We start from the raw sequence: 14,852 nt of genomic DNA on the forward strand, positions 1-14,852 counted from the left end.
TGATGGAAGATGGGGGTGAATTGGGATCGATGTGGCTTCGCACCACGGTAGTTAGCCCTTCGAAAAGGGAGGGCTTCACACCCACTTTTGAATTCTTCCACAACTCACGAAGAGAGCAGAAAAATAAAGCAGGAATTTTTTTATTAACTTCAATCAATGAAAAGAACTACAAGGGGTGTCTATTTATAGGGAGAACCCTATACCCAAAAACTCGCACCATGTGCGACACCTATTACTTGACGATGAAGTAAACTAAAATAAAAACTAAACGAGGAAATCTAAAGCGTTCACGATGTTCTAAATAATAACAATAAGCAAAACCTAAAATATAAAACCAATCTGACGAGTGGGCCACGATCATGAGATCCCATGGTGGGCTTTTCTTGACTATCGGGCCACTTTTCTGAACCAAAACTTGACTTCTAGGTAGGAGGCTCTCCCTGGACGTTGTCATCGAGGCAGATCGATGGTGGGGTCCTCCATCTACGTACGTACGTGCGTAAGGGGGGCGGCGTCAGTGCGCGTGTGCGCGTGATGTCCCCATCATTGTCTCAGGATTCAAGTTAATGCAAACAACCCACTCTCATCAGTTGTGAGTATATCCAATGTTTTAAATATTGATAATATCGGACGATATATCCCACGATATATCTTGTATCCCACCCGTGCGATACGAAATGCACAGGTAGTGCCGATATATCCCACGCATTTGTTCCAGTAAGCATTTTCAATTTCCGATCTCTTTTTTCTTTTTCTTTTTTGAAATTATGTCAAATCAGCGTCAAATGGTTACAAATCCATTGGTTCTTCATGTTCTCCATTTTTTTTCCAAAATTTTCCTTCAACTAACTATCAATTGAGACTAATTTTGAAGTATTTAGGAGTATTTTATGAAATGATCGTCACATACACTCCAATTTCGAAATTTGAGTGTAGGTGGCCTGATTTTGGGAAATTTTTGGAAAATTCGAAATTTCTGTAATTTCTCCCAAATTGCTTGCAATTTGCATTCCAAACATGAAATCAAGCATATATGAGGATTGATCTACTGATTTGTTAAGTCCTTGTCAATTTTCGGAAAATAAAAAACTTTTTTAATTAAAATTATTAAAATATTAATTTTTTTTTCTTTGAAATTTCCCTTCAACAAGCTGTCAATTGAGACTAATTTCGAAGTATTTAGAAGTGTTTGATGAATTATCATTACATACACTCTAAATGTTATGCATTCAATTTGAATATAGTTGCATTAGTTCAATCAGACAATGCATAGCTTAGGACCCTATACAAAAGAAATGTATTACGTGCACTTCTTTTTTGAGATGTTATTATTTAAAAGTGTGTATTAAGGTCTTTTTAACAATCCATGAAGTTTCATTGAAAAATTCAAACATTTTCCCCATGTTTCCTAAAAAGTGTAATAAATTACCTGATACAAACGATATATCCCATGCGATAACCGATACATATCTGTATCCCAAGGATGCGATACGTAACACGATACCGATATTTTGAACACTGAGTATATCAAACTTCTAATGGTATTTGATTTGCCATTCTTCTAAACCAGTTAAGTGTTCATTCCTTCGGTACACAATCAACAATCTTCTCAATCTTCCCCTCATTCATTATTTATTATCGTCTTAATATTCTAATGTTCTAATTTTTCTTTCCACAAAAAAAAAATGGTCTTTTGAAAATCGTACTTTCAATCTTCTCCTCTTCCTTTTACTCTTAAAAGTTAATAATTAAAACTCCTAATACTTTTTTTCGTCTGTTTCTCGTTCTCTTACAAATTAATCTTCAACAATCAAAATGAGTTTTCTCCTCTCCTTTCTTCTCTTCTCCATGAAATTTGGTGCATGTTGGCCACAAGGGCATGTTAGCAACTCCCCTTGATATCCTCCATCTTAAAAATAGATGCACGTTAGCCATAGGTGGAGGATTTTTAATGGACTTCCAATGTCTTGTCACTTCTAATTGTAGTTTTGTTGAAATATTAGACAAAGAAGCGATCCTTGGATGGTATTGAGGGGGTTATTCTTCCTCACCTGGTTCTCCACTAGCTCTATTTATCTAGTTTTCCATGGCTTTTAATAAATATTGAATTACCATTCAAAGAAAGAAAAAAGATGCATGTTTTTGTCCATGTTACTAAACATTTTTTCAAACATTCTTGTTTTGTACATATCTCATTCTCCATATCCATCATAACTACTAATAAATCATCATCATCATCTATGCCCCATCCTGACTAATTGGGGTCGGCTACATGAATCCTTTTCCGCCATTCCACTCTATCAACGGCCATAACTTCAGTTAGACCATAGGCTATCAAGTCTTTTCTTACTACCTCCACCCACGTCCTTTTGAGTCTCCCCCTTGCCCTTTTAGAGCCTTCAACTTGTACATGACCAAATATCTAATAAGTCCAACTAGCATAGTTCTTGGTCTTTGTTGAACATGACCAAATATCTAATAAGTCCACTTTCACTCATCTTGTTACCAATTGATGCTACTCCTAAATTCCCTTAAATCCATTCACTTCTACTTCTTTCCTTGTCTTGCCATTTATCCATCTCAACATCCTCATTCAGCTACACTCATCCATGGACATATTGTTCCTTAATTGCCCAAAATCCCATCCCATAAAGCATGGTTGGTCTCATAGCCATCCTATAGAATTTCTAATGCAAGACGCATGGATGTGGCTAGATGATGAAGTGAGATCAATCAGCAAATTAAATTAAATAATTAAAATCACAAATCAAGCCAAAATCATCACATATCTCAAGAATCCAACATAAAACTATGAATAGTCTAGGCCACAATCAACAAACTACACCATGCATCATCATTAAATACTAAAAATTAGGATCTAATGGATGTAAGAACACCCAAATAACATGAGAATAAGTCTATTTCAAAAGGGAATGACTATTACTACCTAGGGTTTGCTCGATGAGAATGTAGACTAACCTAGGATTTGAGGAATTTGGGGGAAAATGTAAAATTAGGGTTTAGACGGTTCAATTGGCTAAGAGATTTTGAGGCATGGGTATTACTTGATGAGAATTAGGGCCTATTTGATTTTCTGGCTCAACTGTAATTACCTTGTAAATAAGTAATCACTATTTACCAAGGTAATTACTGCATCTTTCCCAATGCTGACTAACCCCAGTTACTTTTTAAACACGTAAGCAATTTGCAAAATAAATATGGGGGCCACCATAATGTGTGTGGCTTATCCACACTGCCCATTCATTATGCCAACTAAATTTAGGGCATGAGCCCAAAAATTAGGCAGATCCAAAGTCAAGTGGACCACACCAAACGAAATTGAGAATCGAATGCCTACCATAAAAAACTTCTTGAGGCCCTTAGAAGTTTTAGATCAAGCTTATATTTATGTTTTTCACTTATCCATGTCTATGTGACCCTATGAACGGGTTAGATGGTGAATAAACCTTAGTGTGGGCCCAGTAAAAGAACCAACTTTCAACGGTGGACAAATAAAGTCCATTGTTTCCTTTCATGTGGGCCAATTGAGCATTGGATCTGCCTCATTTTTCGACTCATTCCGTAAGATATTCTAATAAAATAGATGGACGACACGGAAATATCATATACATTACGGTGGGGCCCACGAATTTAAGTCAATATTTTTGGACTGATTTTCTAGGTGGAATTACTTACCCATTTTCAAACAAGTGAAAAGGTAATAATTACTTATTTACCAGGTAAATACCTACATCATGGAAAATCAAACAGGCCCCTTAGGGATTTAAGTTGTTGGAGGTTTGAGGTTTTAGGTTAACTAGGGAAATTGGGATTCTAAGGTTTGGAGATTTTGGAATTAGGGTTTTTAGAAATTGAGAAAATTAGGAAATTGAGGATTTAAGGTTTAAGGTAGGGTTAGGGATGGGGAATCAAGTGGTTTTGATAGGGGAAGCAATGGGAAATCAAGGAATTGAGAGACTATTCATATGGTCAACTTAAGAGCTTGCACGTGTGGTCATACAGTCACATGTGTGGGTCAATGGCTAGGGTTTTGGGGGTCTTCAATGGTTAGGTTTGGTTAAGGTTGAAGTTGGATGATGAAAAGTTTTTATTTAAAATAAAAATAAAAATAAAAATAAAAATAAAAGAAGAAGAAGAAGAAGAAGAAGATGATGATGATTTGGATGGTTTTGGATGGGAATGGAAGAGGAAAGATGAAGTTTTGAGAAAATACCTCTTTTAGATAGAAGGGAAGGGAGGAGGAGGATGACATAGGGGAAGCCTTGCACTTCCGTTGAATGGGGAATGGAATCACACCACACCCAAGCTCCAAATCGCATGAAGAAGGAAAAACACAAATTTCTTTTTTCAAAATAATGGCATTAGGGCTCCACCCCAAAATAAATAAATAAAAAGAAAAATATAAAATAGTAAAAAATAATAATGATAAAATAAATGACAAAAACTAATCAAAACAAATAAATCCAACCTCTGCTTCCAACCTCCCTCTCCTAGCAATATCCTCTGGAGAAGCCTCACCCCCTTCCTCCTTGATGTCAATCGAGTGAAGTTGTTTAAGAATTCCAACAACCATTGGCTCTCTAGCCGCAAATACCTCCTTATTCCACTCCTTTAGTTTCCCTTTGAGGAGCTTCAACTTCTTGTGCAACTTGAAACCTACTGAGCTGTCCACATGGAAAGAATTCCACCAACCCAAAACCAAATCCTTAAACCCTCAACCTCTAGCCACATCAATTCAAACCAAAAAGGTTTAGGACCTCAACTCTCATTCATAGCCTGTAGAACAATAGGTCTGTGATCTGACGTGGTCCTAGGCAAGCCCTAAATTTGAGTCATCAGAAACTTTGACATTCAATCTGAAGACATGAAAAATCTATTGAAATAGGACATCGTTAGAGGATTACACCCATTTAACCAAGTGAACTTAGCCATGACATGGGAATCTCGACCAGCTCATAACACTGAATCCATAAAAAAGAAATTCCACATACTTATAGAAATGCGCATGCCATGGGACTTCTCAAAGCTAAAGCAAACAACATTGAAATTGCCCCCAATGCACCAAGGGCTTGACCACCTTGCAGAGATGGATTTCAATTCCTCCCAAAAAGTGCCTTCTATTCGCTCTACAGGGACCATACACATTGAAAAAAGTCCATTTGAAGCCAGAAGAAATTTCAACTGAAACAATTGAGACTGAAAACTCACCACATCAGCAATCTTCCTCCAGAAACACGAATTCCAAACCACCACAATACCCCCTAATGAACCAATTGCATCCAAAGAAACAAATTCTTTCGATTTCTGCCCCCACACAGAGTCCAGATCCGATTAACTAAAGGAAAAAATTTTGGTTTCTTGAAGACTGATAATCTAGGTTTCGATTTCTTGCACATGGCTTTAATCTGGAATTTTTTCCCACGATCCCCCAATCCCCTCAGGTTCCAACTAAGAATTTTCTTTAAGACACCGACCTTGCCCTTCTCCCACTAACCAGCCCAACTGGTTTACTACCCATATCGTAATTAACCAAGCTTTCAAGTCTCATAAGCTCCCGCTACCCTCTAGGAGTGTGTCTTGAAGCTTGGATGGGAGTTGTGTTGCCCCTCTATTCAATGAATTGGAATAAGGCCACCGCATCATCATCACTAGCTTGAAAAGATATCCCAAGCTTCTTCCCTACTTTATTAATGTTGTCCTTAGTCCAATCCAAATCCTCTACCGACAAGGAGTTATCATTCGAGATACCTGCAAAAGACATATCGTCATGAACTGCCTGAGGTTCCTAAAACGGGAGGCCTCCTATGCGTCCTCTCGTTGCTTGAAGAGGAGTGACATCAAGCGTCTCATCCATCTCATCCCCCTCCACCACTTTCCCCCCTAATACAAGAAATAGCATTAAAGAACCAGAATCCGTTTCATATCTTGTACTAGGGAAAGCTTTGGCGCCAATTGGGGTTGATTCCAAAAGGAGATTTTGAAGATCAGATCTCTTTGTTTGCACCTGTACCTCCTCCTACTGTAAGAGAAGATGATTGCCTCCACCATTGCTAGCACCGACAGATATAACACATACCTCGTGATCAAACCCGAGTGAGCCCCACCACGATGTATATATTTTATCCATGTTGTCCCTCCATTTTGCCACGTTATTTTAGGTTAGATCCAAAAAATTAGTAATATCCAAATCTCAAGTGGACCACACCATACGAAACAGTAGTTATAGAATGCTCACCATTAAAAATTTCTTAGGGTCCACTGTAATGTTTATTTCCATTCTAACATATTAATTGGGTCACACTAACGTGGACGAAGGGAAAACACACATGTCAGCTTGATCTAAAACTTTCGTAGCCCCCAATAAAATTTTAATGGTGCACGTTTAATTATTATTGTTTCTTATGGTGCAGTCAACCTGAGCTTTGGATGTGCCTCATTTTTGGGCTCACGCCCTAAAATTATTTGGCAAAATGGATGGACGGTGTGGATATAACACATTCATCACGGGTGGGGCCCAAAAAACTTTGACATGTGTGCTACACTTCACAATCTGAATCCCACCTAATTCGGGCCCTTAAAAAATTGTACACGAGACATATTTAACTTAAAATCTACCAATTAAATTATGGACTACAATTGCTAACTCACAATGCCAAAATCAAATTGTTTGAATAGTTTTAATTGTTAATTTGTGGACTTTTATTTTTTTAAATAGGGCCTTTTGATTTTTTTCATGATTCACTATCCAATAAATGTCCACCAATTCATAAGTGGGATAATGGCAATAAATTGCATGAATTTGAGGCTAATTTGGGGCATAGATTGGTCCTCCAAGTCAGCCCCAAATTGGCAACGCCATCTACCTGAATTTAATTTCATTTTTTTAAAGAACTATTGGGAGAAATGAATCAAATTGTTAAGTATATAAATTAGATATTTAGAAAATTAAATATATGATCTTATAGTCAAATTCAGGTTACCTGGTTCAATAATTAATCAGACAGTCCGATACAACTTCTCACCAAAGAGTGGACCGTTACACTACCATAAACATGTTCCAATTTATAAATGAATGCATATTTGAAATGCTTAAAATAATCCGGATTTAATCCATATTTTTTCATTTTTTTTGGCAAAAAAAAAAAAATTTTGCACCGTTACGAGCCATTACGCCCCCGTATCGCCGTTACACCCCCGTATCCGTATTAGTATCGGAGGGCACCATTACGCCAACCGATACCGATACGGGATACCTTGGACAGAAGGGAAGGGAAAAGGAGGATGAAATAGGGGAAGCTTTGCTCTTTCGTTGAATGGGGAATGGAATCACACCACGCCCAAGCTCCAAATCACATGAAGAAGGAAAAACACAAATTTCTTTTTTCAAAATAATGGCATTAGGGCTCCACCCCAAAATAAATAAATAAATAAATAAAAAGCAAAATATAAAATAGTAAAAAATAATAATGATAAAATAAATGACAAAAACTAATCAAAACAAATAAATCCAACCTCTGCTTCCAACCTCCCTCTCCTAGCAATATCCTCTGGAGAAGCCTCACCCCCTTCCTCCTTGATGTCAATCGAGTGAAGTTGTTTAAGAATTCCAACAACCATTGGCTCTCTAGCCGCAAATACCTCCTTATTTCACTCCTTTAGTTTCCCTTTGAGGAGCTTCAACTTCTTGTGCAACTTGAAACCTACTGAGCTGTCCACATGGAAAGAATTCCACCAACCCAAAACCAAATCCTTAAACCCTCAACCTCTAGCCACATCAATTCAAACCAAAAAGGTTTAGGACCTCAACTCTCATTTGTAGCCTGTAGAACAATAGGTCTATGATCTGACGTGGTCCTGGGCAGGCCCTAAATCTGAGTCATCAGAAACTTTGACATTCAATCTGAAGACATGAAAAATCTATTGAAATAGGACATCGTTGGAGGATTACACCCGTTTAACCAAGTGAACTTAGCCATGACATGGGACTATCGACCAGCTCATAACATTGAATCCATAAAAAAGAAATTCCACATACTTATAGAAATGCGCATGCCATGGGACTTCTCAAAGCTAAAGCAAACAACACTGAAATCGCCCCCAATGCACCAAGGGCTTGACCACCTTGCAGAGATGGATTTCAATTCCTCCCAAAAAGTACCTTCTATTCGCTCTACAGGGACCATACACATTGAAAAAAGTCCATTTGAAGCTAAAAGAAATTTCAACTGAAACAATTGAGACTGAAAACTCACCGCATCAGCAATCTTCCTCCAGAAACACGAATTCCAAACCACCACAATACCCCCTGATGAACCAATTGCATCCAAAGAAACAAATTCTTTCGATTTCTGCCCCCACACAGAGTCCAGATCCGATTAACTGAAGGAAAAAATTTTGGTTTCTTGAAGACTGATAATCTAGGTTTCGATTTCTTGCACATGGCTTTAATCTAGAATTTTTTCCCATGATCCCCCAATCCCCTCAGGTTCCAACTAAGAATTTTCTTTAAGACACCGACCTTGCCCTTCTCCCACTAACCAGCCCAACTAGTTTACTACCCATATCGTAATTAACCAAGCTTTCAAGTCTCATAAGCTCCCGCTGCCCTCTAGGAGTGTGTCTTGAAGCTTGGATGGGAGTTGTGTTGCCCCTCTATTCAATGAATTGGAATAAGGCCACCGCATCATCATCACTAGCTTGAAAAGATATCCCAAGCTTCTTCCCTACTTTGTTAATGTTGTCCTTAGTCCAATCGAAATCCTTTGCCGACAAGGAGTTATCATTCGAGATACCTTCAAAAGACATATCGTCATGAACTGCCTGAGGTTCCTAAAACGGGAGGCCTCCTATGCGTCCTCTCGTTGCTTGAAGAGGAGTGACATCAAGCGTCTTATCCATCTCATCCCCCTCCACCACTTTCCCCCCTAATACAAGAAATAGCATTAAAGAACCGGAATCCGTTTCATATCTTGAACTAGGGAAAGCTTTGGCGCCAATTGGGGTTGATTCCAAAAGGAGATTTTGAGGATCAGATCTCTTTGTTTGCACCTGTACCTCCTCCTACTGTAAGAGAAGATGATTGCCTCCACCATTGCTAGCACCGACATCTGAAGAAGGAAGGATTGAATCCCTTTGAAGGAGAATAGCCCTCGGGTCCCCTCTAGGATAAGGGCAAAGTTTTTCTAACTTGAGGTAAGGAGTCCAGATCAGAGTCCAAGTCACGTGCGAGGTAGGAGGCACAAGGAAAAGAAACAGGATGCACCAACACGATTGTGTTAAGTGGCAGACGAGTGGGTCGCAAAGACCTAACAATTGCATCTGCCGAAGGATGACAACATGTGGTCATGTGGTCAAGGAAAATCATCTCTAGAACCGCCACGTGTTGAAACAGCCTCAAAAGCGAGAGACGCCAGTCCACCTATAGCTAAGAGGGTTGATTCATATTTGGCTCGAATATGATCCAACGCTCAACCGCCTCTAAAGTGATCAACATGGACGAAGCAAGAGGAGGATCCCTGGGCTCAAACCAGACCAAGATAAGTGTATGCATCTCCGCTGAAGTCTCGAGCAAAGGACCCACACGCAAAGATGAAGAATTATGTGAGGCCTCTCCGACATCCACGGAGGGGGAAGGCGGAACATCGGTCCTCCCAAATACTCACGTAGGATACCTGACTGAAAAAAGTGGACAAGAGAGTGTCACGTTGCCACTTACCTCATATAGCGACTCTAGGTGCGAACATCACATCCTCGAAACAACCGATGCTCCTCCGAACTTTCTAAGCTTGAGCTCCATCTTCGTGAATCATAGCCCCTCGAAGGATATGTTGCATTGCCGCTCCTCGATGCTTCCAAGCTTCGCCCCATCTACATGAAACTCCCCATTCGACCTCTTTTTCCACTTTAACTAAAAGGAGAATCTTTCCCACCGAGAGAGGAATCAATTCTAACACCAAAGTAGCTCATCGTCTTCTGATAGACAGGTGGGCAACACTTATGTTCTCTCCCACCTCTGACGCTTTGTCAATGGCTAGAATTTCCCCGACGCACTCCCCCCAAGCCATGAACATCTTGTACCACAACTCGAGAGGAATACCCTATAACAGATGCTAGGCAATTTCACTCCCAAAAATGGAAACATCCTCCCATTTCCGAATAGAGAGAATGGGGTCATCATTAAACATCACCCAGTCATGACTAGTTGATTGATGCCTGTTCCCAGTTTCACTATGATCCAGACCTCTGAGGCTAAGATGGGTTTGAGCCTATAGTCACAGTCCTCCAACCTGCAGCATGCTCTCAGCCAAACCCTCATCTAAGATAGTAAAGCCCCTTCCTTGGTCATAGTAACAACCGACCATTGAAATGAAAAATGCATGCTCTCCACCATTGCCAAGTCTACGCAGACCTCTGGTCCAACCACCGATTGCTTCCTCCAAACCTTATTGTCCTGAGCAAAGGTAGCAGCAGCATACTTGCCGCTTTCCGTCCCCTCCTGCACCCGGTGGATGGGGTCCTTCCCCGATAGAACCTCCTTGAAGGATCGAGGCCTCTCCCTCACTTCTCCCCCCATTGAAGACCCCTTGGCGGCCAGATTCCTTCCCCGTGCCACTATCTTCGTTTCCACCCTTGCCCCCCTCCTCTACCCTGGCTTTCCCAAAGCCTCCCTTCCTATCCATCTTAGCTCTCCTCCATGTTAACTGTCTCAGGGCTGAACCTAGCTTTTTTCATGGGCATCCTTTTCCCTACAAAACTATCACCGTTGAGAACCTTAATTGCTTCTTCCAGCTCCTCCTCAGATCTCATCCTAATGAATGCAAACCCTCTAAGGAGCCCCTGAATCACGGAATCTAGGAATGACCACCTCCAATACCTCACCAACTCTCCCAAAAACCTTTAAAATTTTGATTGAAAGAAGCTTGCAGGATACCCTGATACGAAAAGTGTTGGAGCTACTTGGAGAGGACTCTTCTTCTCCACCTATTTGGGCCTCCTTTCCCCCCATTTCTTGTCTACCCGAATCCACTCGCCTTGTTTCGCTTGGTTAGCATCCATAACTACGATTCCAATGACCCCTTTGCCTTTATCCCTATCTCTCGACAGTCGGATCTCACCTTCTTCCTCACACCCAAGTTCTGAGCTCTCCAAGCTCGGGGAAACTCGCATCCCAGCACTGGAACTTTTCCAACCAAGCAACCCATCACCCCTCGACACGGACCATCCTCTACAATCACCGACCTAGCGTCCCGTCGGTCTACTCTTCAACGACCGACACATATGGCATTCATTGACTAGTTCCCATCCAAGCTCTTGATGGATCAAGTTGTGATTTGTTTTTTCGTTGAAATGAGTGGTGGTGATGAAAGAATACCTATGAAGACAACTTCTACATAAGACAAACATTTTTCAATGGTGAGTCTCTTGAGAAATAATCATATCACATCCCTGTTGATTTCTCTCAGTACTCCTACACCAACACCACCATCTCTCTCCAGTAGCATTTTTTGAGGGACTAGAATACAACAGGTATTTACCACAATTCATTGAGTTGTGGAAACTCAACCATACTAGGCATTGCATACATGCACGACAACCCAGACCATCCAAATCATGGGCCCTATTGTAGATGGAGAACAAACAAACAAACAAACAAACAAACAAACAAACAAAAAAATAAATAAAGGAAATAAATAAATACATACTTGTAGTTATTGGATTATATTACGTATCTGATCTCTCACTGAATTTGCACACCTGATAATATTCTTTTTAACTGCCTACTTGGTGGCTATCAATTGGATGGTTAGGATTGCCTAACTGGTGAGATCTTTAGTCTATGATCCATTCACATGCGGCCAATGATTGAGTGTGCATATCTGCAATGTGTAACGTGGATGAGTGGCAACAACTTATTGAATAATGGAAAACAAACATCCTAGTCTAGCTGTTTTACAAGCATCTTAGGGGAGAAAACACGAGCCACTAACCCAATTTCGCTGTCCATATGAATTTCCATGACCTTTCTTTTTTCTATCATCCAATGCATTAACGAATGAGCAAATTCCACGAGTGACAACAAGTGAGAGAATTCACTTTGGCATACATTCTACTTTCGATTTCAAACCATGCTCTAAGGCAAATGTAACATCATCCATGTAAAAAGAATGTGCTCCACTACCGCATCTGCTCACTAGAATTCAGTAAGTTGTAGTGACTCACGCACGGTACATGTGGCATGCAGGCAAACCAATCTAGACCGTCCTAACCGCGCACCCCATTAAGCATAGCCCCAAAATCACACTGATTGTCTGACTTCAACCATCTCATTCATCTGTTAATTTTGGACACCAAGAATTTTCTTTTCAACACTGTTCCATGCCCATAAAATCAACAGTTGGGATGTGAGTTTCAGGATATGGACCACGCACAATGAGACACAGTTTGGACAAGCTGGACGATTATGTATGCCTTCCGCCACATGCACATATTGTCATCCAGCCCACAAAAGGATTCAATCCATAAAGAATGATTATTCAGATTATTCCAATGGCATGAGAAGAAACAGAGACTGAAATAAAAACCAAACAAAATGAATGAATTCAACAGATGGATTGTGAAACAGGCGTACCAGCTCGACTTCACGGTCAGGATTCCCATAACTAGAAAGATCTGCCATTCCATCTCTTAGGGAACTGCCGGAGAAACTGCATTAGGCTTCTCAAGGACTTCCCCTTCTTCATAGATGACACTCTTCTCTATCGTGGCCTATCATCAATCAATTCCCGGTTGACCAATCTCCTTTGAACCCAAAATGAAAATTTAGAAAATTGAAAGAAAACCATAGGTGGCAGATCTTCTTCCGCTCCAATGAAACCTTGATAAACCGGCATAATCTACGATAATGTGCTACCCGACCGCCGAACGGAACAAATCCATGAACACCTTCTAGAATAAAAGATCAATTTATCGTCAGAGCAATCGAACGGATAGGATTCGAACTCCGATTCGGATCCTCGCAGGAAATCGCCTCCTTTAATGCGCTGAAGAATGCGGGATGGAATCCAGAGAGAATGCGGGAATCCATAAGGAGAGAATTATCTGATTCTGCTGCGTTTGGAATGAAATCGCGAACGAGAATTATCTGATTTTTCGGGAATGGAATCGATCTCGGAACCCTAAAAAAACTGATTCGGCGTTGCTCTCTCCTCCCATTGCTGAAACGTTGGAAAGAAGAAGACGCAGGAAAGAAAAAGGAGGAAATGAAGGGAATGTTTCTCATCCAGTACATTTGGAAGCATGATAGGACCGTACGTCCATCTAATTTTCACATGTCTGGCATTAATAGACAAGATCACAACCGTTCATTAGTAGATATAACCAATTGAATTATGTATTGACCTTCTACAGGAGGAAAATATTGGACAGTAAATACATAAGTAATCAACGGTTTACATTCAATAGAAAAAGTTCAGTTATTCTATGGATGGGATATGTCAATAAAAAGATATATTTACTAATGGAGAAATCAATGGTGGAGCCCATGGGATGTATGGTATCGATCATTATGCAAGTGCAAAGTGTACTTTGTACGTACTATGGAGGCATGAACATTCGGTGCATCTTAAGGCACTAGATCTACATGGCTTTCGTTTTCAGAGGAATTGGGATTGTTTTATTTTATTTTATTTTAATTTTTTCAGGAGAAAATTGGTGCTGTGTTTTAACACGTGGGCCATGTGTTTCCGAACAACTCGTGCGACTTCAAAGAGCAGAATACGTTTTGTTTTTTTTAAAAAAAATTAATTAACGTCTGTCGGGTGCTGACCCGACCCGGGAGCTGATGGAATCGGACTGGCAACTCCCCCTGCCATCAGCCAATGGCTGGTGGTCGGTGCTCGGTGGGCCCCACCGTGATGTATGTGTTTCATCCATGCGGTTCATCTATTTTTATAGATCATTTTATGATATGAGACCAAAAATTAGGTATATCCTAATCTTAAGTGGACCACATTACTTGAATTAGTGTTGAATGAACGTCAACCATTAAAAAAAAATTGGGGACCATAAAAGCTATGAATCAAGCTGATTTTTGTTTTTTCCCTTCATCCTAGTCTGTATGACCTAGTCAACATATTTGATGTCAAATAAACAGTAGTGGGCCTTGGGAGGATTTTAATGGTGGATATCCAATCACTATTGTTTTCATGTGGTGTGATCCACCTGAGACTTAGATCCCTCTCATTTTTTGCATCAAGGCCTAAAATAATTTTTAAAAATGGATGAACGGAATGGATGAAACGTATACATCATGGTGGGGCCCACATAGCACCGACCACCGGGCTGGTGGCAGGAGAGTAGCCAATCCGTCTCCGGAGCCGATTAGGTGCGGCCTTTACCCTGGGCCCACATTGATGCATGCATTCTACATCCACTCCGTCCATCCGTTTTTTCATATCATTTTAAGCATATGAGCACCAAAAATGCAGAAGATTCTTTTCTCAAGTGGACCATGCTATAGGAAACGGTGGTGACTGAACGCCCTGCCATTAAAAACTTCTTATATAATACTATAATATTTATTTTCCACCTAACCTATTCATAAAAAGTCACTGAACGAGGGAGCAAAACAATATCAGCTTCATTCAAAACTTCGGTAAATAATGGTTAATCACTACTACTTTCCATGGTATGGTCCAACTGAGAATTGGATCTACTTTTTTTTAGGCTTATCGTCTAAAATGATATGAAAAAACGGATAGACGGCGTGGATATCAAATACATGCACCAAGGTGGGCCTCACGGTAAGGGCCGCACCATCTTGTGTAAGGCCG

General features: G+C 40.3%; 1 protein-coding gene across 3 annotated transcripts in view; it reads right to left on the minus strand.

Annotated features, from left to right (window-relative positions):
- LOC131245884 (PH, RCC1 and FYVE domains-containing protein 1-like) overlaps nt 1-13,984 on the minus strand; it is a 61,327-nt gene extending 47,343 nt beyond the window's left edge. Inside the window, exon 1 of one of the 3 annotated variants that reach the window (XM_058245633.1) lies at nt 12,650-13,420. In XM_058245633.1, coding sequence (XP_058101616.1) covers nt 12,650-12,697 — 48 coding nt within the window. In that variant the 5' untranslated portion in view covers nt 12,698-13,420. Of the gene's footprint in view, nt 1-4,234; nt 4,511-12,649 lie in introns of those variants that run through there. The other 2 variants (XM_058245634.1, XM_058245635.1) reach the window with 2 other exon arrangements.
- Nucleotides 13,985-14,852: the final 868 nt, after the last annotated feature.

The sequence above is a fragment of the Magnolia sinica genome, chromosome 5, assembly GCF_029962835.1.
Source record: "Magnolia sinica isolate HGM2019 chromosome 5, MsV1, whole genome shotgun sequence".
Classification (NCBI taxonomy): Eukaryota; Viridiplantae; Streptophyta; class Magnoliopsida; order Magnoliales; family Magnoliaceae; genus Magnolia; species Magnolia sinica.